Raw genomic sequence first — 25,713 nt, 5'->3', positions numbered from 1 at the left:
ATATGAATAATAGATGAGATAGTGTATTGAATAATCATTTCATCATTATTATAGCTTTAATTTAGACATCAAACGTTCTAGATTCCCAATCGGAAGGTTGCAGGTTCGATTCCCATCGCTGCCTGCTTACATGCCGAAGTGTCCTTGGGCAAGACACTGAACCCCAAACTGCCCCCATTGGAGTGACAGTGCCTTCCATGGCTGCAGCCTCCAATGGTGTGTGAATGTGTGTGAATGGGTGAACGTGATGAGCTATGTAAAGCGCTTTAGGGCCGCTGTCAGCGAAACGGCGCTAGATAAGTGGGTCCATTTACCATTTCAGACCACTTCAGGCTTCAAGTTATACAAAATAAAATAAATAAAATAAAATTCTAAAACTGTTCATTTATTTAAAATATTTTGATCCAAATTAGTTGGTGCTGATTTTTATGCTCTTTTGTAAATATCTAACTGAAGCCTCTCAATTAACAGACTGGACAATCACATTTTTCTCATGATTTATGAAATGGAAATATTATACATAATAGTTTTTGTGTATTTAAAAAAAAAAAAGCTTCTTCAACTACAAGTACTTTTACTTACGTTTGCTTTGTGATCTCTTCTCTCAAACAGTGCGACCCCCAGCGGTGAAACGGGAAACAGCAGTTACTTCGACAGTCCCACTGTTTGCAGGCCTGAGGGATCGTTCATGTGGCCAGTTTGAGCCTCACGGGTCACAAGTCGCACACCCCTGCTGGTGTGGTTGGCTTTCCTGCCTCACACTAAGCTGATCCCCTGTTCTAGTAAAAAAAACAACCTAAAAAGCTCCTTTGCTGTGACCGGTCAGTTAAATATCTTGCACACTGATTAAACTAACATGTTGTCTCATGTGCTGCTGTTCTCTGTTGAACGCATTGCCTCCATTGGGGACAATGAAGATTCTGGAATTTGTAGTGATCAGCAGTCGTCGTTCAGCAGCTTCTACCGATCCGGTGCAGGCCTCAAGATGCACATATAAAGTTAAATTACAGTTGGTCACTTAATCCCTTTCTTGATGCAATCCTCTGTTTATGACAACACTAATGTTACACCGGCGCATCATCAAAAGCCTGATCGCACCTCCGACATGTGGAATGACAATTAACTTAAATGTAGTGTAAAAGTGTGAAATATAAAAGTTCTACCAGGAAAACGACTACATTCTCACTCAACGTCATACGACTCAACATAAAACCAATTTTAATGAAACCTTCTGGTGCAAAATGCAGTGAAATGTCCAGAAAACGTCTTTATGGGTGTTATTACAAAGAAAAAGAAGAAAAAAAAAAGAACTTTATAGAGAATTTTGGAGCAACACCATTAAATTAACTGTATAAAACATTATTAACTCCTATTTCTTCCAAAACGTGCGTGAACGTCCTAGAAGAACAGACGATATTCTCAGGTGTTTTTTTTTTTACATCTTTATTTGTCTGGATCGTTTCAAAAATCAACTTAAAAAGAGATAAATTATGGCTCTGACACACGGAGGCGTGAAGGCGTCATTGGACTGGTGCAGAGAGAGACGGCCGACCTCTGAAGCTGCAGCGTCGAACGGCGACGCTCCACATTCCCCAAAGCGTTTGTGTCACGACACCAAACATCCTGAGACTTTCACCCACGGCGTCCATTTTACAAGGTCTGATCAACACTTTGTTCTTTCCAAAAAACGGAAGCCAGGTTTTTTTTCTGTTGCTCGAGATGAATCAATAACAATGATCAGCAGTTTATTTGCAGCCTTAATGAGTTGATGACGTCTGCTGCTGTCGACACTGGGGGTTACAAACCACCGATCAAACAGTTTAAGGAGAGACACATGAAACAATAAAAAGAAGAAGAAGAAATCAGACAGACGTTTTCTTGATATTTCTTATTTGTGGCTCGAGATTGATCCACAGGATTTTTATCTGAGGATCGTCTCTGACCGGCCAAAACATGAGTGAAGCCACTTTAACTGGAAGCATTTCAATCAATTTGGTCAAAAACCATGATTGTGTTTCTGAGCTCTAAGAAAAGCTGCAGCTCCTCAGAATGACGAGCCTCAGTTCGTTTTAATCACGATTTGCAGGTAAAATGTACAGCTCACGTTCACGAGGCTCATTAATAGAAAAAGTAAAAAAAAAACTAAAAAACAACAACATTGTACCGTCGTAGCATTTAATCGTCTCATATCTGTGAAAATAGGATTCCCATGCGAGGGTACCGATCAGACAGGATCACCACAGCGAACCACTCCGCTCCTCTCTGTCTACATGTACCATCATCTTTTTCATTTTTTTTTTTAAAAAAAAGGGTCATTAACATGCACATTCTTCCCTCACAGTCTTGGACGGTGAAGTTCCAGAGCCGCAGACGGAGCCGGTTCCACCCCCTGGTGGACTGGAACCCTTCCAGAGCCTCAGAAACTCAATAGACTGAAGCTGCAGCAGGAAGCTGATGGTCTGTGACAATAAACTCACAACTGAGCGAAATAAAGCGCGAACACATGGTTACTATGGACAGTATCTGTGGGATTTGGAAAAATTAACTCTAAATGTGCTGCACTGGACACGTGTTTATAAATGTGTTTTAAAGTGATTAAACGCCCAATATTACTCAGTTGTTCAACAGCGTCACATTGGTGTCAGAAGTCAAGTTTATTTCCCAAAATCAACCTCCGTCCTGAGTTTCACTCTAAAAGTCCCTCTAGTGGCCCTACAGAGAACAGGCTGTGTCTGTGTCTGTCCTCAAGGACTCCAGGCCCGTCTCAGGGAGAAGAGCTTCCTGGTGTTTCAGATGAAGTGGTCTCCCTGTTAACTGGTGACCCTTTAGCGCACCTTTTTGCTGCCAATAACAGACGTTAAAACCCCGACAGACTTTCAACCCTTCTGGTCTCACGCAGAGTGCAGCGACACTTCACGATTAGAAAACCAGTAGAAAGATCGTTTCTTATAAGATGGACCTTTATGAGGCCTCGGTTGGCCACCAGCGAGTTGGCTCATTAAATCCAGCTCAAACTGATTTACTACCTGATATAAACCATCACACGTCACATAAAAAGCCACATTTAGGCTTTTGTTTTTCAAAAAACACTTTATTTTGTAGGGCTGTATCACCCAGTGTGTGAAAACTGTAATTAAAGGATTAAATAAGCTTTTTTTTAATCTTGAAAGAAGCTTCCAGCTTCGTCTTATAGCAGTTCATTGTGAAACATCAGTTTTATTGTTTCATTAGATCAGTGTAGAATAAAATAATGTTTAGTTTAACTTACTGAGTAAATAAAAAAGTGATGTTATTTAAAAACTATTAAACAAAAGGTGACTTGGGGGAGTTTATGTTCTCTTTATTTCTCTTGAAGCTGAAATGACCAGATTTTAGGTTCTTCAATTGTTGTGATTCCTTCAGTCGAACATGATGAGAATCTGAACACAGAAACACTTCAGCTTGATCAATAACGTTATCTACACTCCAATCAGCAACTAAACACTGAAGCAGCAAACAGTCGAACCTGCAACCTGAGACCAAGTTAGAGAGAGAGTGTGCGTGTGTGTGTGTGTAACAGGTCCGTCAACGGCTCTGGAATCACCAGCGTTTCCTCGTCTTCAAAACATCAGATTATTCTTGAAGTCACAGTTTGAACTTCAGACACGACAAAGTACCGAAGCTCAGCAGCTCGAAACTACAGAACGTAACGCTGAAACACACACACACACACACACACCAAGAGGTTTCTTAAAAAAGTAATAAAACAAAATGCACTTTCAGAGGAAGATAAAAACGATATGACAGGAAGCTATTACACACACACACACACACACACACACACACACGCACACGCACACGCACACGCACACGCACACGCACACACACACGGGGGGGGGGGGCTCATGTGGTTCGAGCCGTTGACAGACGAGTCAGCAGACAAAAACATCGATTTAAAAAAAATAAATCTCCCACGAGTCTTTGGGCTCCGTTTGTACCGGCAGCGATGACATCACCTGATCCCAGATCGGATGTCACTCGTTAAGCCCCGCCTTCCCGCCTGAGTCCCGCGGAGTGTAAAGACTACGTTTCAGGAGGGGGCCGCCTTCTTTCTCTCTGTGCGAGGTCGGGGGGGGGGGGGGGGGCAGGTTAAAGAAGAAGAAGAAGAAGAAGGGAGGAAGGGAACGAAGGCGTCGGGACTGGTTTGTTTACCATCTCCTCGGTAGGACGCGAAGAGACGGAGGTCGGCTAGCGGTTGTTTTTGGCGGCTTCCTTTGCCGCCAGAATGAGAGGAGTGAGACTGGACAGCGGCTTCGCCATCTTCAGGAACTGGTGCTGAGGGAGGAGGCAAGGGGGGGGGGGGGTATTTCAGTGTCACGATTAAGTCAAACATCCTGCATCCTTCCTCTGCTGTCCACCAGGGGGCAGTGTTGAATCTGAGTTCTGCTCCTTTGTCTTGGGCCCCGTTTCCACGACAACGGTTCTATGTTTTCATTTCAGAAAAGTTTCGTGTTTACACAGCAACATTTTGAAAACGAGGTCTGTTTACATGGAAAAAGGAGAATCGCTGAACACGATGTAGTGAGCTTGTTGGGCCACTAGTTGGTGCCGTTGTTTGTTTTTGTAATGAAAACACACACACACACACACACACACACACACGCGGAGAACAATATGAATCGCTCATATTGTCCAGCTACTGAGCATGTGCAGAAGAATTTACTGCGGCCACGGAGGCCAGGACCAGTGGCAGCGTTTCTGCTGTCTCCATGGAGACGGAGCATTTTCAAAAGGTTCCACCTTGGGGGCAGTTTTCAAAAAGTTGTATTTTCAGTGACTCTGAGCACCGTTGTCATGGAAACGGACCAAAAACACAACGGAAGTTTTGCATTTTCAATTGGACACCAGAGGTCGACACCAGATCATCAAGTAAACTACCCGGACGTATAGATGAGTTAACTACTGATCTGCTTTAAGTGACTCAAGACACCCCCGCTGGTGCAGACAAGTACTGCAAGACTAAACAAGCCGAGAGAAGTTAGAAATATTGACCAAGAAAACGTCACAAAATGTCTTTGAGACGACTGAAGACTGTAACTTTTTCTTATTCTGATGATTAGTTGATGTGATATCGACTTCACACTTTTGAACATTTTACAATTCTACACCTAAACTTGGTCTTTTTGGGGACGACAGTAAATTAATTTTCTATTCATGGACTCATTCAGATTTATTTTTTTCACGAAATGAGAGGGTCCAATAGATATTGTAAGTGTCTTTACAAAGGATTCAGAAATCAGCCATAACATCGTCCTCCGATATTCAATATATGTAGCCTGTGACCTTATCACACACACACACACACACACACACACACACACACACACACACACACACACACACACACACACACACACACACACACACACACACACACACACACACACACACACACACACACACACACACACACACACACACACACACACACACACACACACACACACACACACACACACACACACACCTCCATATATTCACCTCATTACGAGTCAGTGGTTACACAACTTGTTAGTGAACAAACCCAGCAGACCAATCGACATCAAACAAGCTGCAGGATGTGAATCAATCGTCTCTCAGCTTGTTTTGCAAGCAGCAGCGTCGTCGTCATCATCATCATCATCTGAGTTTATGTTTCTAAATGAAGGATGATGAAATGTAAAGCGAGGAAGGCTTCTGGAGTGTTCAGACTGAATCTTTCCTTTAATTCTCCAACAAGTCCTCCAACGTTCCCTTGTCTCATTACAGTGATCACAAACTAACCAATCAGCACCTGGACGAACAGAGGAACGTCCAGAGGAAACGGACACAAACACACACTTTTATAGTATCAAAGTATGAAGAATCTAGGTATCTAGAACTGTTTTGTGAATGAAAATCTGGAAGAAATCAACATTTCTTCCACAGATTTTGATGTTGGAGGTTAATTTGTTGTTGTTGTCACAGTGTGTGTACCTGCAGCAGTTCTTTGGCCGAGCCTCTCTTCTCCACGTCCATCTCCAGACATCTGTTCAGAAAGTCTCGGAATATCGTGGACAGTTTCTCTGGGTTCTGCAGCTCCGGCGTCCCGTTAGTGGCGATGAGATACAGCGCCTACACACACACAGACACACACACAGACACACACAGTTACTATGCAGGGAGTCTGTGGCGGAGAAGCATAGCTTATAGTTTGGTGCCCTCTAGCGGTGGTTTTCAGGATGACACCGTAGATGAAATAACTCGGGTCTTCAACCTGCAGCGGCTCCATGAGGATTTCACTAAATTGCCCCTAAACAAATATTTCATCTTTTTATTTCATTTACGCATCTCTTGGATGAAAAAAGGAACACCAAGTATAAAGGAAAAATAAATGCTAAAACAACTAGTTTTTCGAAAACGGGAAAAATGAAAAAAAAATAAAAAGAAAGACCAACACTCCTCCTTGTGATTAGTGTTTGTTGTGTTTTAGTTAATTTCATATTTTTCTGTGCTGATAATAGTCCCTGTTAATTAATAATTTAACTTTATTTAAACCACAAAGTCATTTCAGGGTACTTTTACAGAGAAAACCCAACAAATCCACATGAACCAGCATAAGCGACTGTGGAATAGAAAAACTCCCGTTTATAGAAAGAAATCTTTGCAGAACCAGGCTCAGAGGAGGAGAAACCCACAGAACCAGGCTCAGAGGAGGAGAAACCCACAGAACCAGGCTCAGAGGAGGAGAAACACTGCAGCGCGTCGACCCGACACTGGATGACTCTCCCACCACGGCCGGGAATCGAACCCGGGTCCCCCAGATTGCAGGTGAGGACTTAACACTGGAGCATCCACAAGAGGGATTCGGGCTGCGGCTCATAGATTAAAACTTTCTCAAGCTTTCTTTCCTGCCTGTCGCTCACTGAGGCTGAGCAGATTGTATGTGTGCAGTGCCACCCGGGGTTTGGCCGGGCGGTTGTGGCCCGCTGTCTGGCGGCGGAGCGTCTCACCCTGAGCGGGTTCTCGTTGAGGTACGGCGGCTCGCCCTCCACCATCTCGATGGCCATGATGCCCAGAGACCAGATGTCCACTTTGGGGCCGTAGGCTTTGCGGGTCACGACCTCGGGGGCCATCCAGTACGGCGTGCCCACCATGGTGCTGCGTTTGCTCTGCTCGGGCGTGATCTGAGCGCAGAAGCCGAAGTCCGCTGAGGAGAGCAGGAGGCACAGAGTGAAGACGGGATTGTTGGTGAAAAGTGAAGTGTGAAGTAAAGCTGAGCCGTCGGCGCTCATGACCCCGTGAGTTCACGTGCAATGGAAATGTGATTATTAACACATTTCTCAAGTTACCAAGTCGCCATGCAAACATCATGATGTGTTTTAGTCTTGTGTCTCTACTGGAACAAATCAAGTCTGGTTATTTATTACAGTAATCTGATTACTGTAATAATCAGATCATCACGTCATGTCAGTAGTACATTTATGTTTCAAAATAAAATAAATCATCAGCAAGCAAACAAACAATGTGTTCAAAGGTCTGCATGATAATGTGACATTTATCAAAATATCAAGTCAGAAAACTTTGTGTTTGAATCATTTCTAATGTATTTTTCTATTTTGTCTGAAGACGTCTCCTCCTGCTCTTAAAGGGGTCATAGTATCCAGTTTTTCATCACTTTCACATGGTCTCCTTGGTATAAAAACTTTGGATTCAAAGTTTATTCCCCCAAATCCAGCTTTTCCTTGATTTTCCTCCATTTGAATATTGCATCATAGGAGCTACATTCAGAATCTGCTGTGTCTGTGTGAGCTGGACTGGCACACATGCCCATCTTGGGAAAAGGAGGAAGTACTTCCTCTCGTGGTGCCATGTGCCAGAGCAGAGCTGCCTAATTGTGGGAGGGCCTACCATGATTGTGATTGGCTAAACCCCCGATGACACTATATAGGGTTTGATTTCTGATTGGCTCGTTGGAGCAACACACTTTTTCAAAAATTGAAACAAGCCAAGGAGAGAGAGGACAGACTTCCTTTCTGGGGCGTCATTCCAGGTATGGGGACTATAATTACGGTTGGAAAACCTTTAGAACGTGAATTTTGCATCATATGAGCCCTTTGACACGGATCACAACCCGTGTTGACGTTTCACAGGCCTGTTTTAAAGTGAGATGAGACGGACTGACGGTGTAGATCAGGGGTGTCAAACACTTAAGTTCAGGGCCCAACTTCCAGCTTTCATCTCAGGCTCAATGTTCTGTTGTGTCCAAAACTCCTACGAAATTTGTTTAAAAATCTATGTTTTCATGTTTAATTTTCATGCTGGTTTGGGCGGACTGCAGCCTCTTGCAGGCCGGTTTTGGGCACACAGCCTCATGTTTGACCCCCCTGGTGCGGATGAAGGAGTGAGGTTTGTGGTGACTGACTGAGTTTGACGGAGCCGTCCATGCCCAGCAGGATGTTGTCGCTCTTGATGTCTCGGTGGATGACCTGGTTCGAGTGCAGGAACTCCAACGCCTGAAGACACTGCACACGGAAACAAAGTGAAGGTAGTCACGTGAAGAAGTAATGAGCAGGTATCCCCAAACACAACCGCACTTCGGTCAGATCATGAGACTCACACGCTGTACATTTCAAGAAGCCATGAAAAGGAAACATTAGAAACAACGGGAGGAGACAGCAGCTCTGGAGGAAAACCATTGTCACATACAGTTGTGCTCATAAGTTTACATACCCCGGGAGAATTTATGATTTCTTGGCCATTCTTCAGAAAATATGAATGATAACACAAAAATCTTTCTTCCACACATGGTTGATGGTTGGGTCAAGCAATGTATTGGCAAACAATGGTGTTTACTCTTTTTAAATCAAAATGACAAAAGAAAGCATCCAAATGACCCGGATCAAAAGTTTACATACCCCAGTGACTTTGACCTGATAACATGCACAAAAGTTGACACAAACAGGTTTGAATGGGTAATCAAGGTTCCCACCCTCACCTTTGACCTTTTTGTTTGTAATTAGTGTGTGTGTATAAAAGGTCAGTGAGTTTCTGGGTTTCTGACAGACCATTGCATCTTTCATCCAGTGCTGCACAGACGTTTCTGGATTCTGAGTCATGGGGAAAGCAAAATAATTGTCAAAGGATCTGCGAGAAAAAGGTAATGGAACTGCATAAAACAGGACAGGGGTATAAAAAGATATCCAAGGAATTGAGAATGCCAATCAGCAGTGTTCAAACGCTGATTAAGAAGTAGAAAATTAGTTGAAACCAAACCATGGTTAGGTAGACCAGCAAAGATTTCAGCCACGACTGCCAGGAAAATTGTTTGAGATGCAAAGAAATATCTATAAATAACTTCAGCTGAAATCCAGGACTCTCTGGAAAATTGTGGTGTGGCTGTTTCAAGATGCACAATAAGGAGGCACTTGAAGAAAAATGGGCTGCATGGTCGAGTCGCCAGAAGAAAGCCATATTTGCGCAAATGTCACAAAGTATCCTGCTTCCATTACTTCAAACAGCACAGAGACCAACCTCAACACTTCTGGAACAAAGTCATTTGGAGTGATGAGACCAAAACTGAACTTTTTGGCCACAACCATAAACATTACATTTGGAGAGGAGTCAACACGGCCTATGATGAAAGGAACACCATTCCTACTGTGGAACATGGAGGTGCATCACTGATGTTTGGGGGATGTGAGCTACAGAGGCACATGGAACTTGTCCAAAATGTATGGCAAGATCATTGCAGCATGTTATCAGAAAATACTGGAGGAAACTTTGCACTCATCTGCCTGGAAGCTGCACATGGGACGTTTATGGGGGTTCCAACATGACAATGATCCAAAACACAAGGCCAAGTTGACCGGTCATTGGCTACAGCAGAACAAAGGGAAGGTTCTGGAGTGGCCGTCTCAATCTCCTGACCTCAATATCATTGAGCCACTCTGGGGAGATCTCAAACATGCAGTTCATGCAAGACAGTCCAAGAACTTACAGGAACTGGAGGCTTTTTGCCAAGAAGAATGGGCAGCTTTGCCATCTGAGAAACTAAAGAACCTTATCCACAACTACCACAAAAGACTTGAAGCTGTCATTGATGATAAAGGGGGCAATGCATGGTATTAACAACTGGGGTATGTAAACTTTTGATCCGGGTCATTTGGATACTTTCTTTTGTCATTTTGATTTAAAAAGAGTAAACACAGTTGTTTGCCAATAAATAGCTTCACCCAACCATCAACCATGTGTGGAAGAAAGGTTTTTGTGTTATCATTCATATTTTCTGAAGAATGGCCAAGAAATCATAAATTCTCCCAGGGTATGTAAACTTATGAGCACAACTGTATTCTGGTGCTGAGGTCGCCAGACGAGCATCAGTCGCTGTGTTTCCTGTTGAGTTTCTCTGAATGTGGACAAACGGTGGGACAGACGACAGACAGGAAGCGGCTGCAGAAGGATGCAATCAAAGACGTCTTCAAAAGGGAAATCTGACTTTCCAAACTTGTGTATGACTAAAATCTCAAAAGAAGGGTGTAGATTTCACATACTGAATATGTTTTATATATATATATATATATATATATTTCTTCAACTTCCTCAAACTGTTGATTTCTTTGCAGCAAATTCAAGTTTTGGTAAATTTGGTATAATTTTTTTTTTTATCATCACATCTGACTTTTCTTTCTAAATTTGAGTTTCTGTGATGAAATTAGTCACCAAAACCTGAATTTATTACATTTATTATCCATTCTGTCTTGGAGATGTGCAGTTGAAGACACAGTTATTTTATTGAAACAGTAAATATTCATAATTTTGAACTGAATAAATGAATAAATATCACAAAGATGCAATTTTCTTGGTAAAGAGTCACCAGAGGAAGTAGGGAAATGAGAAATTGTGTTTTTTTCCACCGACGTCTTTAAAAAGAGGCTACAAAGGAAGTCTGTGGTAGGAATGTTATAGATCCGGAACAACGTATCACACAGATTAATACAGATGAAACTCAGGAAGTGTTTTTAGACGTGTGTCATTGACCACGGGGTCGTCAACGAGGTGGAGTTTGGTAGTTTGAGCTCCTCCGTGTCGGAGGAGAAGGGACTCGTACCTCTCTGCACACGGCGGCGATCTGAGCTTCGTCCATGCAGGTTTCCGTCACCACGTCGGTCAGCGAGCCCCCAGCCAGATACTCCATCACCACCCACAGCTCGTCGCCCACCAGGTAACTATGGAAACCAGCGGGAACACAGCAAAGCTCAACACATAGTTCAACGGTCCTGTAATCTCAGAAATGTATGTCAGGTCAAACACTCTGAAACCTCCATGGTGGAATTTCCACATTTCTTCCTGCTGCTTCCACCTCACAGCGATACGGTTAAAAATCAATGACAGTCACAGAGAATGTGATGAAATAATCTTTCATCAAATCTAATAATTAACTTGTGTTGTTAGGAGTGTCTTATCCACACATCTCTTATTACAGGATATTCTCACTGTATACATTCTAATTTAGAGAACTATATTTTCAGTATATGAAGATAATTATCTAAGATGAGTATTGAATGTTGGAGAAGGGGTAGGAGTAGATAAGTTTTACTTCTTCCTACCCCTCTTCAGGCATGTCAATTAGATATTAGCTACAAGCGGTATGTGTGTATGTTTAAAAGTGTGAGTGGGTACAGTCGAACACAGATCTATATATACAGAGCTATTTTGTGTGAATAGATTTGTATTTTATAAAAATAATATTTATTTGTATTGTCAATATATCAATAAGTGTTTATGTATGGATATATGCATGTATGTGAATTGTCACATGCTTGTAAAGAATAAAAAATATATAATTATAATAATAACAACAACAATAACAATAGTAACAATAACAATAATAATAATAATAATAATAATAATAATAATAATAATAATAATAATAATAATAATATGAACATTGCTGTGTTTTAGAAAGTATGAAAAACATGAGTCATTTTTTATTTGTTTAAAACATTATTTTGCCAAAATGTTGTTTAGTTATAAGATGCCTCAAAATCCTCAAACATTCCAGTCAGAGATGTTCGTCTGCTCACAGTTATTAAGCTGGTAATTGTTCAAATAAGCTTAAAGTTACCTTCAATCAATAGAATAGAATAGAATAGAATAGAATAGAATAGAATAGAATAGCAATCATTTATTATTGTCAGAGGGAAATTCTTTAAACCACTTTAAAGTTAGTGAGAAAACGTAAAGCAGACGATTGATGAGTCTGAAAAAACAAACAAAAAAACCCAGAAACGTAACACTAAACAAGTCGTCAGGTCGCTGATTTGTGTCCCGAGTGGCTGTAACAGATTCATGTCCTCAGTAAATCAGCCATGTGAGAAAACCTCATTTCCACGGCGACGACAGCAGCGTCACTAATCCTGCGCGTTTCCACAGCGTCTGCAGAGGCAGACGGGTAACCACGGCAACCAGACGTCGCCACAACGATTTTGCAGAGTAAAGTGACTTTTCGGTGTGTTTACTGAGCGAGAGCAGCAGAGTTCTGACAGGAGCAGGAATCCTTCCTCCAGGTTTCAACTGCAGTTCCATGATCCCGTTTCCACGACTGTTTGGTCTGAAAAGACCTGAACAAACTGCCTGAGAGATTAAAACAGGCTAAAAGTAACTCCTCAGTTCAAAAAGTTACTTTTGTTTTTCTTTTAGTCGTTTCCTTCACAAGTTACAGCAACGTCACTCAACTGTATTAGTGTCGTGTTGCTGTGACAGATTATCTGAGCTGTCGGCACTGAAAGATGCTCCATAATCTGGATGGGAGAGGAGGAAGATGCTCTATAATCTGGATGGTGGGGGAGCTGCTCTATAGTCTGGATGGTAGAGGGGGAGATGCTCTATGATCTGGATGGTAACGGAGGAAGATGCTCTATAATCTGGATGTTAGTTGAGGGAGATGCTCTATAATGTGGATGTTAATGGAGGAGGATGCTCTATAATCTGGATGGTAATGGAGGAAGATGCTCTATAATCTGGATGTTAGTTGAGGGAGATGCTCTATAATGTGGATGTTAATGGAGGAGGATGCTCTATAATCTGGATGGTAATGGAGGAAGATGCTCTAGAATCTGGATGTGAGTTGAAGTTTCAGTTTAGTGGAATATTAACGGAGCTGCAGCAGGTACAAGTTGACTGGTACTTAAATAACTGTAACTGAGTTAGTAATTCCATTGTAATCAGTTACTACGAGGAAAGCGTACTTTATTCATCCCCTCTTCTCTGCATTTGAACTAATTCTAGTTCACAATAACTGCGTGAGCAATGGGGAGCTCACTATTTAAAGGTTTTGTGAGATAACAATAATTCTTTCTCACAGGTGTTAGAAATCTTCCAGTTATAAATTGAATCGAGGCGCCGACGTCCGAGATGAAGTGATGAAACAGGATGAAGCAGGTTTGGTCTGTGTGGGTTTTGTTTATCTCATTCTGAAAGAAAGAAATCCTTTGAACAAAGTGGTTCGCTCAGCCAGCAGGACCTGTGGCTCTACTTTGCCGCTCCTGGAGGCCACACATAAAGCCAGACGAGGCAAGCCGGGGCCATTTTTGAAATGCTTCCTTCAGGGAAAAGATCTCGCTCCATCAAATGTTCCACTGCTCGCCATTCCAACTGTTTCTTTCCACAAGCTGTGATGACTTTAAACAAGGCACTTTTATTTTGTATGGACTTTTTTTAAATTGTACAGTAGTTTAGCCTATAGAATTTTATGTGGCGTTGATTGTTTTTATCATGAAATGTCTTTTTAAATGTTGACAGTGCACTTTGAGCTCCCTGCACATGTTTATTCCAAAGTGGTTTTCATACTACAGATGGCTAATAAAGTGAAACTGAAGCAGTAAACACGGTTCAACGTCTGAAGCCGACCGTCTCACCTGTCCAGGTAGTTCACGATGTTCGGGTTTTTGTTTTCCCTCATCACCAGAATCTCATTGATGATCAGCTCCTTCTTCGGCTGCTGCTGCAGGTTCATCTGCTTGATGGCCACCTGAGAGAGGGAGGAGGAGGAGACGGGTGAGGAAGAGGAGGAGACAGGTGAGGAGGAAGAGACGGGTGAGGAGGTGGAGACGGGTGAGGAGATGGAGGAGGAGGAGACGGGTGAGGAGGAGGAGGAGGAGACAGGTGAGGAGGTGGAAGAGACGAGTGAGGAGACAGGTGAGGAAGAAGAGGAGGAGGCGAGGAGGAGACAGGTGAGGAGGAGAAGACGGTTGAGGAGGAAGAGACGGGTGAGGAGGTGGAGGAGGAGGAGACGGGTGAGGAGGAGGAGGAGACAGGTGAGGAGGTGGAAGAGACGCGTGAGGAGACAGGTGAGGAAGAAGAGGAGGCGGCGAGGAGGAGGAGGAGGAAGAGGAGAAGACGGGTGAGGAGGAGGAGACAGGTGAGGAGGTGGAGGAGACAGGTAAGGAGCAGGAGGAGACGGGTGAGGAGGAGGAGGAGACGGGTGAGGAGGTGGAGGAGACGCGTGAGGAGACATGTGAGGAAGAAGAGGAGGAGGAGGAGGAAGAGGAGAAGACGGGTGAGGAGGAGGAGACAGGTGAGTAGGAGACACGCGTGAAGAGGAAGAGGAGGAGATGGGTGAGGAGGAGACTAAGTTAAAGAAACGTACCTCCTGTCCTGTAGCGATGTCGATGGCCGTGTAAACTGTTCCAGATGCCCTGAAGAGACAGACAGACAGACAGACAGACAGACAGACAGACAGACAGAGTTCTTTTAAACTTGGTGAACATTCCTGATGAGTCTCAACAACAAACCAGCTTTGAATATAAAGAATAAAACTTGTTGACTTTTATTGATTGATCATAAGTTAAATATTAAGGAGTTTCCATTTTTTAGGGCTTATCTGATCTACAAACAGCGAGGACCTGTGAGAGAGAGAGAGAGAGAGGGAGACAGAGACGCAGAGAGAGAGAGAGAGAGAGAGAGAGAGGGAGACAGAGACGCAGAGAGAGAGAGAGAGAGAGAGAGAGGGAGACAGAGACGCAGAGAGAGAGAGAGAGAGAGAGACAGAGAGAGAGACAGAGAGAGAGACAGAGAGACAGAGAGAGAGACAGAGAGACAGAGAGAGAGAGAGAGAGTTCCTGAACTGATCAGTGATCAGAGAGAAGATGAAGGATAAATCAGCACCAAGAAGGATTCAAAGTGTTTGTTTGTTGTTAAGAAGCTTCAGGATTCAGATCTTCTTCTCAGTTATTAGAAAAACTAAACTGAACAATAATAAAGACGTATTGATGAAGGTTTGACTGAGAGGACGCTCTCTCACCCCTGCCCGATCTTCTCAAAGCGAGTGTATTTCTTCTTGGGGTCTCCGACACTGACAATCGTTCCTGATACGGAGAGAGAGAGAGAGACAGAGAGAGACAGAGAGAAAGTGATTGACTGGTTCATCAGAGTGAGATTTAATCCACAGCTGGATTAGAGCCACTCAGTCTGGATGGATGGATAGACGATAGAGGAGCGTTTCTATCCATCCTCACTCTACGTTCATCACACGCAGGTCAATGCAGCATGCCCACCGGGAGGAGAGAGAGAGAGAACGAGGGATGAACCCAATGGAAAGAAATGGATGGAAGAGGTTGAGAAGAAGGGATGAAGAATAACAGAAACTGACAAAGAGCAGAAAGAAAAAAAAGAGAAAGAAAGGACGAAAGGAAGAAAATGAAACAACAAAGAAAGAAAGAGGAAACAAATAAAGAAAGAGAAAGAAAGAAAGAAAGAAAGACAAAATAAATTTTTTAAAAAGAAAGAAAAGGAAAGAAGGAAAGAAAGAAAGAAAGAAAGACCAAACAAAACTAAAGAAAGAAAACTAAAAAAGAAAAAGACAGAAGAAAGAAAGAGTTGCTCTGTCTGTGTTCAGTATTCAATCGACATCAGAAAAGTGATTTTCAGACAAACTTCAGGTTTTTGTTTTGTTTTGCAGACGATGAGAAGAGACAAGGACCAATCAGAGGACAGGACTGGACAGAGGGGGCGGGACAAGTGGACATCAGCTCTGTCAATCACAGAGGTCATGTCCCGGTCTTACCAGCAGAGGGCGACCTGAGCACATCTGGACGGGCGGGCATGATTCAAAGAATAATTAATCAGCTTTTTATTCACATATTCAAACAAACACAGATTTTAAAAAAGACACTTTAAAATGCTGAGAACTGGACGTTATAGATCTGATGTTTATAGTAGATTCAAACTGTATTTAGCAAACAAAATCACTTTGTTTTCTTAAACTACCTAATATACCTTAATATACCTTTTCTAGTCATATTTACTGAAACATTGCATTTATGTAAAAAACAGAAAGTGCCTAAGCTTTTAGGCTAATATTAAAAAAAAACATGTTATTTTGAAATTAAATGAAAGATTTTGACGAATTAAACGCCGGTGAGTCAAAGATGTGTCAGACAATTTTAACTCGCAGTTTACACAATAACATTTCAAGTTTATACGTTTATATATTCAATTATTTAAACCTCTGTACATAGGACCTATCTTGCAATTTTTTTTTTCTTTGGTCCTGCATATTGTTGCATCTATGTTCCCGTATTTTCATTCTTTAATTTCATGCCTATTTACGCTGCTGCTGGTTCTGAGGAACAAATTTCATTCACATGTGTAAGCATGGAAATGACAATAAGGACCTTTGAAAGAGCCGCCAGGGTTGCACTGCGGGTGTGCAGTAGCAGTATTTCAGAAAGATGCGTTCCATCCCCTCGTTTCCACGGAAACGGAGTTGGAGCATTTTAAAAAAGGCGTGTTTTAAGCGGCACCCAAAATACTCTGAAAGTTTTGCAGTTCTACTTGAGATCATTGTCGTGTAAACGGGGCCTAAAAGAAGAAATGAGGGAATTCAGTGTTTAAAAATATTAATTTAACATCGATTTTTCAAATATATCAGGAATTCTTAAACACAACATATGAAGTGAGGAATGTAGTTACAGTCGCAGAAAAAAGTTGGGGCAAAAGTTATGTTTTTATCTGCGTGTATTTATTTATTGGTTTGTATGTATGTATGTATGTATGTATGTATGTATGTATGTATGTATGTATGTAACAAAAAAGAATAGCAACCAACAGAACATCCTCATTTAAGCCTAACATTACAAAGTGGCTTTGGCGAAGGTCTGCACTCTACCGAGGGCCCGTTCTAGTCTTTACTCTGTGGGGAGTTAAATAAATAGAAAATGGTTTTAAGTTTCAGTCAAAGAGAAACAGGTTCAGAGGTGTGTGTGTGTGTGTGTGTGTGTGTGTGTGTGTGTGTGTGTGTGTGTGTGTGTGTGTGTGTGTGTGTGTAATGATGGCATCCTCATATCAATAATCTGAACATATTACACTGCGAGCAGTTTTGTGTTTTTAGCAGTAAGTTATGTAACAGCCTCGTATGAACCCCCGCTCCAGACTTTAATGGAGGATAAAAACATGTTCTTCATCACGATTTAGAAGCCTGGAGCGATAGAATACGGCAGGATCTGCAGAGATGAAGTGGGCTCAGAGGTGTGTGGGCAGAAATACATTTCAGTGTCTGTTCCTGCATTTCATGATCATTTAGCCCGAAGTCACAGTGTTTATTACACTCATATGATTTAGTTTACTGAACTACTCTTTAAAAAGAGAGAAAGTATGAGCTGAAATCACCGCCAACACCGGCGGAGCCTAAAATAGCTTCAGCTCTGGGGGAGAAAGTGTGTGTGCGCACAAAGTGATGAAACAGCTTGTCAAAACTAAAAGTGTAAATGAGGCTAAAATTAGCGAGCGGAGACTCGGTTCTTCTTCTTCTGCACATTGAAACATCGTCAGGATGGACGACCACAACGCTGGACATGGACTTCTCCTGCAGCCCAGCGAATCTGACCAGAACATTAATACACACAGCTAATTCTGCAGCACTGTGTGTGTGTGTGTGTGTGTGTGTGTGTGAGTGTGTGTGTGTGTGTGGCGAGTCTTACGTAGTTTCTCCAGGATTTCCTCGTCTGACATCTTCTTCTTCCTAGTTTTGTCCTGTGGGCGGGGCAGAGAGGGGCCGGGGGCGGGGCTTGCACTGGGGGGGCTGCTGGGGGCTCCGTCTGCAGCCGTGGCGGGGGTGACGGCGGTGGCCGCCGCGGCGGTCGGGAGGGAGATGGGGGACGTCGCGGCATCTTTGGTCGGAGGAGCGGGGAGGGGCTCGATGACTGAGCGCGTGTAAATCTGAGAGTAACAAGGTAAACGACAGTGACAAGTTGTGCTTTTATCAGCTCGCGGTAAAACTTACTTTTCTAATTTTTGATTTATGTGAACAAGAGGATGAAAACATCATTTCTTCACGAGTCGCATCGATAGTAAAACAGGAAAATATCACAATGAAACTGAAAGATGAAATGAAGAGATTGGTTTTATAAATATGTGGAAACGAGGAAAAATTACAAATTGAACCTCATTTTACTTCTAAACTCAGGTTCTGAAAATAAAGTAAACCTTTACGCATTATTTTGAAAACATTCTCGAAACAAGTGGTCAATTTAATAAGAATAAGCGAAAAATTTAATTTGGCATTGAGGGAGGTTTTTAGATCATCTGATCAGCTGATATGTACTAAAGAAATAACTTAAATTCCTTGGACATTTGTTCCGTTAACAAATAAGTTACTGAGCTGATTGTATTGAATTTAAAGAGTAATAAATTAATTCTAATTAAATATAAAAACAATCCATAAGTGGCTTTAATGGCAGGCTATATCGTCAAAAACAATGAAGAAAAAAACTGAATCTACTCCACATTTATTCAAGAATAAATTAAAACTTTATCAGCCCATTAGGAAAATGGTGTGATATGAATATTTTAACATTAAACAACAATCATACATCTAAATCTCTTGCATAGTGGCATGAAACTGAGATGAATCCCACATTTTCACCATTTATAAATATAAAAAATGTCTTAAGATTCAGGTCCATATAAGAGTCCCACTGCTCAACAGAACAATGTGTTATTTAATAAAATATTAACCTGAATAGGACTTCTATTGTGTCTGTTTTCTGTGTATAATACTGGTTTTCAAACACACCTTGAATTTTGTATCATACTTTTAAGCTAAATGTGTGACTCAGGTGACTCGTTGAGAACATTAATATGTAATATGAGATGCACACAGTCATGTTGATGTTGTGATATCAAACTGTTTCACCACCATGTTTTTATTTCACAGAATGCAGGAAGCCTGGAGCAAAGCCTTTTCCAGAAAAACTGGATTTACAATCAGGAATGCACAACATGAAGTTGCTGCTTTTTCTTTCTGCACATAAACTGTGTTGAGTTGAAGTCGATCAGAGTAAAAAAACAAAAAACAGCGAGTGAGCGATTCAAATGAGTCTGTATGCAGCTGAAAGTGAGAGGTGCGTGCGTGCGTGTGTGTGTGTGTGTGTGTGTGTGTGTGTGTGTGTCTGCGTAGATTCCAAAAACTGGAGACGCGCCATACTTGTGGCGTCCGTCCGTCCCTGTAGAAACCAGATGACTGGTTTATGAGAGTTGTGTGTGTGTGTGTGTGTGTGTGTGTGTGTGTGTGTGTGTGTGTGTGTGTGTGTGTGTGTGTGTGTGTGTGTGTGTGTGTGTGCGTGCGTGCGTGCGTGTGTGAGAGAGAGTGATTGTGGAAATCAGGTGCTCGACTTGTCACCATGGAAACGGCGGCGGCACCATGGAAGCAGCCTCTCAACCGCCAACCTGTCTGACAGAAGAGCAACTGTGTGTGTGTGTGTGTGTGTGTGTGTGTGTGTGTGTGTGTGTGTGTGTGTGTGTGTGTTTCACCATAAGTGCTTCTGCATCTCAAACAGAAGAAAAAACACCTTTTCGAATATAATATTGAGATAAACTTTCTCACATTAACATTTATAATCACAGAGGAGCTTCCTAGCTATGCACCTACTATGTTTGCTGTAGCACTTTGAGATTGTTTAAATGTAAAGTGCTTTAAAAAATAAAATGCATTATTAATATTATCATGACTATGTATCTCCTATGTATCTCCTATTCTGTCATTTGCCCAAACTTTCAAAAGTTACTTTTTTTCCCCAATTTTGTAAAAGAAAAAATAAACTAAACTAAAATAAAGTAGTAGGAGTATTTAAGTTGATTTCAAACCTGCTGCTGAATGTCAGGACATTTCTTAGTTTACGGAAGAGAAAATATCTGAGAGTCTACGAGGCTCCAACGGAGCAGCTTTTGGCTTTAATTTTCAGTCGGAAGGGAACAAGCTTGGAGATTTAAATGTGTGAAAAATGCTGCAGAGCTGGAAGTCATGAACAGAGATTTTCTTCCTGACTGCAGAGTCAGCTGAACAGAGTTCGCCGTGAAGCTAACATCAGCTTCAACCTGTCAGCCGTGTCTCTCTGACTCTCCCGCCACGTTAAGACTCATTCATCGTCGTTATCTCCAGGTCCTGAGCCGATGTTAGCCTCGATGCTAACTACTTTAGCTTCCTGACTCGGCGCCACAGAAGGGGAAATGTTTGTTTTCCTCCATGTTTCTGCTCTTGCTATCTGTTAAACTACTTCAGCTGACGTCTCTTGGCTGATGTGTTGCATCAGGTTAACGCCATGAAAATGACCTCGGCCTCAGGTGAAAGTCACTTCCTGTTTCAAACCCAGCAGCTGAAGAAACAAGACTGACGTGTGAATTAAAGCGCATTAGCCCCGTTGCTAACAGGAACAACAAGTAATTACATGTTAACTAAGCTATAAACACTTTTTACCTGTCACTTCTCTTTTTCTGGTGCTGAAACTTCAAAACAAACTGCTGAATCAGTCAGATTACTGATCCTGCTGGACGTGTGACCATGTGTGCAATGTCACGGTGCAAAGCATTGTGGGACTGATCCACCCACTGAACTAGATTATATTCTCGGTGCACAGAAACCTGAACATCATTGTTTATAGAAATGGGACAATCTGGATGAAAACCAACGTGAGCTCCCAGGCTAACTACTATAGATGAAAGGAAATAGCTTGTGGTTGCTCAGTCGCTGCAGGATTGGTATTTTATCAGAAAGTATATTTAACTGCATTTTACTTCGTTCACAGCCTGAAACGCACTCGTGTGTGTATTCGACAGGTGGTGTGTGTGTGTCCTTACTGATTTGGTGTGCTCCGGTCGGGGGGCGATCACCGGCGGCGGCTCAGCCTCGTCCTCGTCCTCGTCCTCGGAGACAGTTGCTATGGCGGGCGTCTCGGAGACGGCCTTGGAGCCCTGCGTGACATCACAGGGGGGAAGAGGGCGGAGCCTGAGTGACACCATGGTGAAGTGAGCCACCAGAGACACCAGACCGATCATCACTTCCTGTCACTGCGCCGTCGTCTCATCTCGCTCAAAACTTCTCCTGCTGCTCTACCTTCTCTCCACTCAACCATTCACTTCCTCTTCCTCTGATGCTCTCCTCCTCCTCCTCATCACTCTCAGGTGGCGTCTGCCTCCCGAAGCCACCCCTCGCTCATCCTCTCCACCTCTCTCTCCCTCACTCCGACACTCGGCCGGCGGCCAAGCTGCAGAGACGAGGAGCCGGCGAACGGAGGGAAAAACGCTGATTCACAATGCAGACAGAGAGAGAGGGATGAAGAGGAAGGGGAGAGCCACCATCCTCCTCGCTCCTCTTCTTTAATCTCACCTCCACAGTTCGTTTTAAAGGCCGATTTGAAACTGAGCTCCGTGCTAATCTCAGATACAATCTGTTGGTATAAAGCTGCTCTGCATTAACAACAATCAGAAAAATATTTTCAACTACAGCAGGTATGAGGATAGCATAGCATAGCATAGCATAGCATAGCATAGCATAGCGCCTAAAATACGTTAAGGAATTGTAGTTCACTCTTCTGCTCATCGATCTCTGCAGATGAAAAGTGCTGATTCACAGCAGCTTCTGAGGGTTTGCTTCTCAGTACAAGGAAGATCTTCATATTAACTATAATTCAGGGATCAACACAGCAGAGCATCATGCCATGTTTCATAGCAGAAAAATAGAAATAAATTACCAGTAAGTTTATATTCAAATATAAATTTTTAGCAATCACAATATAACCCCTCAGGCCGGACTGAAGGTTGATCACTTTGCTTTGGAACTGGTGTGTAAGTGTGTGTAAATGGGGGAATGTTCCTACACAGTGTGAACTGCAGTATAAGTAAAGCATATTTAACATTCCTGATACATTCTTCCTCTTGTTCTAGACTGAGGAGCTTCACAGAGATCCACACACCTGAACTCACTAGAATTACATCCGCAATATGTTTTCTGTCGCTTGTAACTTAATCTTATTGTAACTTTTTGTAATTTTGTAAATACTGCTTTCTTCTTGCATTTGTCTCATTTGAAAAAGAAGTTCTAAATCTGTATGAAGTTGTGGCTAAATAAAGGTAAAGATGAAAACATGTTAATAGCAGCTTGAGATTGGAGGTACTTCTATTCAAGACGGTTTTAGTATTAAACACAAAGTACAGAACAGATTTATTCAGTCGTGTACAAGATGGGAAACCAATGTTGAATCTTTAACAAGCGACAAGAGAACAATTCCATTAAATCATGTTGATTTACTTTGAAAGACAACGTTTTATAGATAAATGTGAGAATATCGTCAAGACTGTTTCAGCTCTCACATTTCAACACAAGGTTATGTGCAAATCACTTGATCATTGATGTGTAAAGATTTTTTTAAGACTTGAGTCCTGAAATATCCTTCAATAGCATCCTGAGCTTGATATTTACAAGTACAAGTCTCACAGGCTCTACTTATGTGTTAAAATGTACAGAAATATGAATAGTTTCACTTCACAGCCCACGTGAAAGACAGAGGGTAGTGTGTGTGTGTGTGTGTGTGTGTGTGTGTGTGTGTGTGTGTGTGTGTGTGTGTGTGTGTGTGTGTGTGTGTGTGTGTGTATGTAGCAGTGCTCTCACTGTTGTGGTGGAGGAACTGTAGGCGTCTGCGTTTTTATCTGCAACACAACAGAAAAACACAACAGATTAAACTGAGAAAAAAACAGGAAAACAGCCGTGTGTGTGTGTGTGTGTGTGTGTGTGTGTGTGTGTGTGTGTGTGTGTGTGTGTGTGTGTGTGTGTGTGTGTGTGTGTGTGTGTGTGTGTGTGTGTGTGCGTTTACCTGTGAAGCTCATGTATTTCTGGCTGTTGGACGTCTCCTTCGAGTCGTAAAACTTCAAGACGTCGAGGACGGCCTGAGGATTCTTCTTCTGCTCCAGCTTGGTGATGTTGGACGTCTGCAGGAGACGAGCCCACTGCTCTGGCATGCCCTGCACACGCACACACACACACACGCACACACACCTTTATGTACTACAACCTGAAGCCTCCCGTTATCAATCTGATAACGTCCTTTATTCTATGAGCAATAACTTTAAAAGAGTCAAACTACACGACAAACACACACACACACACACACACACACACACACATCTTCATGTTTCCCGTTTCTCTGCTGATCTTCTGTCAGGATCAGTCCGTCACACTCCATTCTGAACTTCCTCGTCTGATGTTTCAACATCACGTCGCCCGTCAGTCTCTGTACTCCGATTACTCACTCATTCATATTGTTTGTACCACTTGATATTCATGTGTGAATGAGAGGAACTGATCCAGATTATAAACATCACACACTCTTCTAACCCTGAACTGAACCATGAATACTCCTGATGTAGACATTTTAAATAAAACAAAGACAATAACGTAATACCTTAAAGATCAAGTGATAAAATACACGATCTAACACCGTAGCAGCATTTTGTCAGTAATTAGAAAAACGTTCAGTTTGTCAATAAGCTGATTTTCACACGATTTAAGGAACGGTCAAAAAATCTTTGAAAAATTGAACAACTACAGACAAAGACGGAATAATAAATGGATGCAACTTTGTTATATAGGGAAAAAATGTTGTTTTTTTTTAATTAGGTACACTGGAGTTCGAAGCGCTCTCTATTGTGCTCATAGATTTTTACATTATTGGCTTTATTTAATTTAAAATGGCCAAAATCATTCCGTTATTTGACATTAGAACATTACTAATTGCTACATCTTCTCTGACCCTTGTCTGAACTTTAATCTACTAATTTATTTTTTGTTCCTATATGTCAGGCGAGTCCTCCTGTTGCGTCTGTGTGAACAGAAATACGTCAAACACACACTTGTTGCATTTACACTTATTAACTTTAATTTATTTCCTTCACGCACACATTAAACCTCAAACCTTCCAACACCTCTTCACATAACACCTTTTCTAAAAGAGGATTTGAGTCGGTCTTTCTACATTTCAGATGATGCAAGTGTGTAAACAGTCTTTTCTTCACAAGTAAAACACACACATACGCGCGTTCATGCCTCTGGGGGACTAATGCATTGATTAACATTCCTTTCTGCAGAATTACCGCGATTTCCACCTGAACTACGACTAAACAGGCCAACTTGAACCAAACCGAACCCGAGTATAACCTTTCAACATCTTTTCTCATTAAAAATATGTGTAATTGTGAGAACAAGACCGATTCTAGTCCACACAACAGGGACACACACACACACACACACACACACACACACACACATCTATTCTACGTCCAAGCTAAAAGAGGTTGATCATGCGGATCGAGTGAGAACAAGGCGTCTTTGTCTAATGTGATTATTTAAAAAGGTTCATTTGCCAAGTTTGTGTGTGAGTGTGTGTGTGGGGTTTGTGTGTATTTTTAATCACACGCACTTGCATGCAACATTGAACACGGCCCTTTGTTCAGCAGCTGATGTTAATACACCAGACGCACAAATACACCCTGTGAATACACACTTTAGTCCCATTACAGTACTTTAAAAGGTACAAAACAGCACGCACGCACACACGCACACACACTTACAGTAAACTCCCCGGTAACAGCATCGAAGCCGACGTGGATGGTGTGTTCGAAGTCTGACGGCAGAGAAATCTCTGGACGCTCTTTCTTCTTATAGGCTGAAACAAAGCAGACCAACAGTTTTCAGATCGTTTTCAGTGTTTAGAGATGAGAGCAGACGAGACCATCCAGGAATCTTCTCCAGGAATTAATATTTATGAATGTAAAAGAGCAGCAGACATAAAAAGAGCCAAGATTCTGCCCACGAGGCTGCAGAGGAGCACCAGCTGAATAATTTAAACCTCCTTTAATAGAAAATCCTAAAAGCCAGAGGAAAAGACGAGGAGGTGCAAAGAGATCCCGGCTCATTAAAATTCCTGAAAAGGTTTGAAATCCAGAGAGAGAGGAGGAAGAAGAGAAACGCCCCGGTCAATGATGCTTCACTGTGGGGATCTTCACCTTTATCAGGTTGAGGATGAATAATAATAATAAACAGTTTGACTCACAATTATTCGAGAATAGCGGAAGGGAGAGGCAGAAATCAGACAGTGAAGGACTGAAGGAGGTGATGGAGCTAGACCATTCGGTGAGAGATTAGGGTCCTCCAACGAAAAAGTGTATCCGCAAAACTTTCTTCACTTTTTTTTTTTGGGGGGGGGGGTCTGTTTACACACCCGTGCTCAGATCCACTGCATCCAAGACTTTGGCCCCGTTTACAAAACGTTTCATGTGACAAGACCTAACCAGTTAAAAGAAAGTGTTGTTTCCACTCACAACGATGAAGTTAGTATGCCTTGCCACGGGAGGGCGCTGTTGCTTATTTTAGAAATAAAACCACAG

The 25,713-nt window shown here is 42.2% G+C and overlaps 1 protein-coding gene across 1 annotated transcript in view; it reads right to left on the bottom strand.

Moving 5' to 3' along the window:
- Positions 1–1,437: 1,437 nt before the first annotated feature.
- The window catches only part of pak1 (p21 protein (Cdc42/Rac)-activated kinase 1), a 63,366-nt gene continuing 39,090 nt past the window's right edge, over positions 1,438–25,713 (bottom strand). Inside the window, exons 4-16 of the mRNA XM_080460107.1 lie at positions 24,898–24,992; positions 23,145–23,292; positions 22,943–22,980; positions 21,133–21,246; positions 17,979–18,216; positions 15,302–15,365; positions 14,648–14,696; positions 13,917–14,029; positions 11,108–11,225; positions 8,423–8,522; positions 7,011–7,207; positions 5,995–6,132; positions 1,438–4,314 (exon numbers count right to left, since the gene is read on the bottom strand). Of these exons, the coding sequence (XP_080316233.1) occupies positions 4,228–4,314; positions 5,995–6,132; positions 7,011–7,207; positions 8,423–8,522; positions 11,108–11,225; positions 13,917–14,029; positions 14,648–14,696; positions 15,302–15,365; positions 17,979–18,216; positions 21,133–21,246; positions 22,943–22,980; positions 23,145–23,292; positions 24,898–24,992 (1,499 nt within the window). The 3' untranslated portion in view covers positions 1,438–4,227. The remainder of the gene's footprint in view (positions 4,315–5,994; positions 6,133–7,010; positions 7,208–8,422; positions 8,523–11,107; positions 11,226–13,916; positions 14,030–14,647; positions 14,697–15,301; positions 15,366–17,978; positions 18,217–21,132; positions 21,247–22,942; positions 22,981–23,144; positions 23,293–24,897; positions 24,993–25,713) is intronic.

This window comes from Lipophrys pholis (assembly GCF_963383615.2).
Source record: "Lipophrys pholis genome assembly, chromosome: 3".
Taxonomy (NCBI): domain Eukaryota; kingdom Metazoa; phylum Chordata; class Actinopteri; order Blenniiformes; family Blenniidae; genus Lipophrys; species Lipophrys pholis.
The sequence above is the reverse complement of the archived record's forward strand: the minus strand, read 5'-3'. Positions and strand labels throughout refer to the sequence as shown.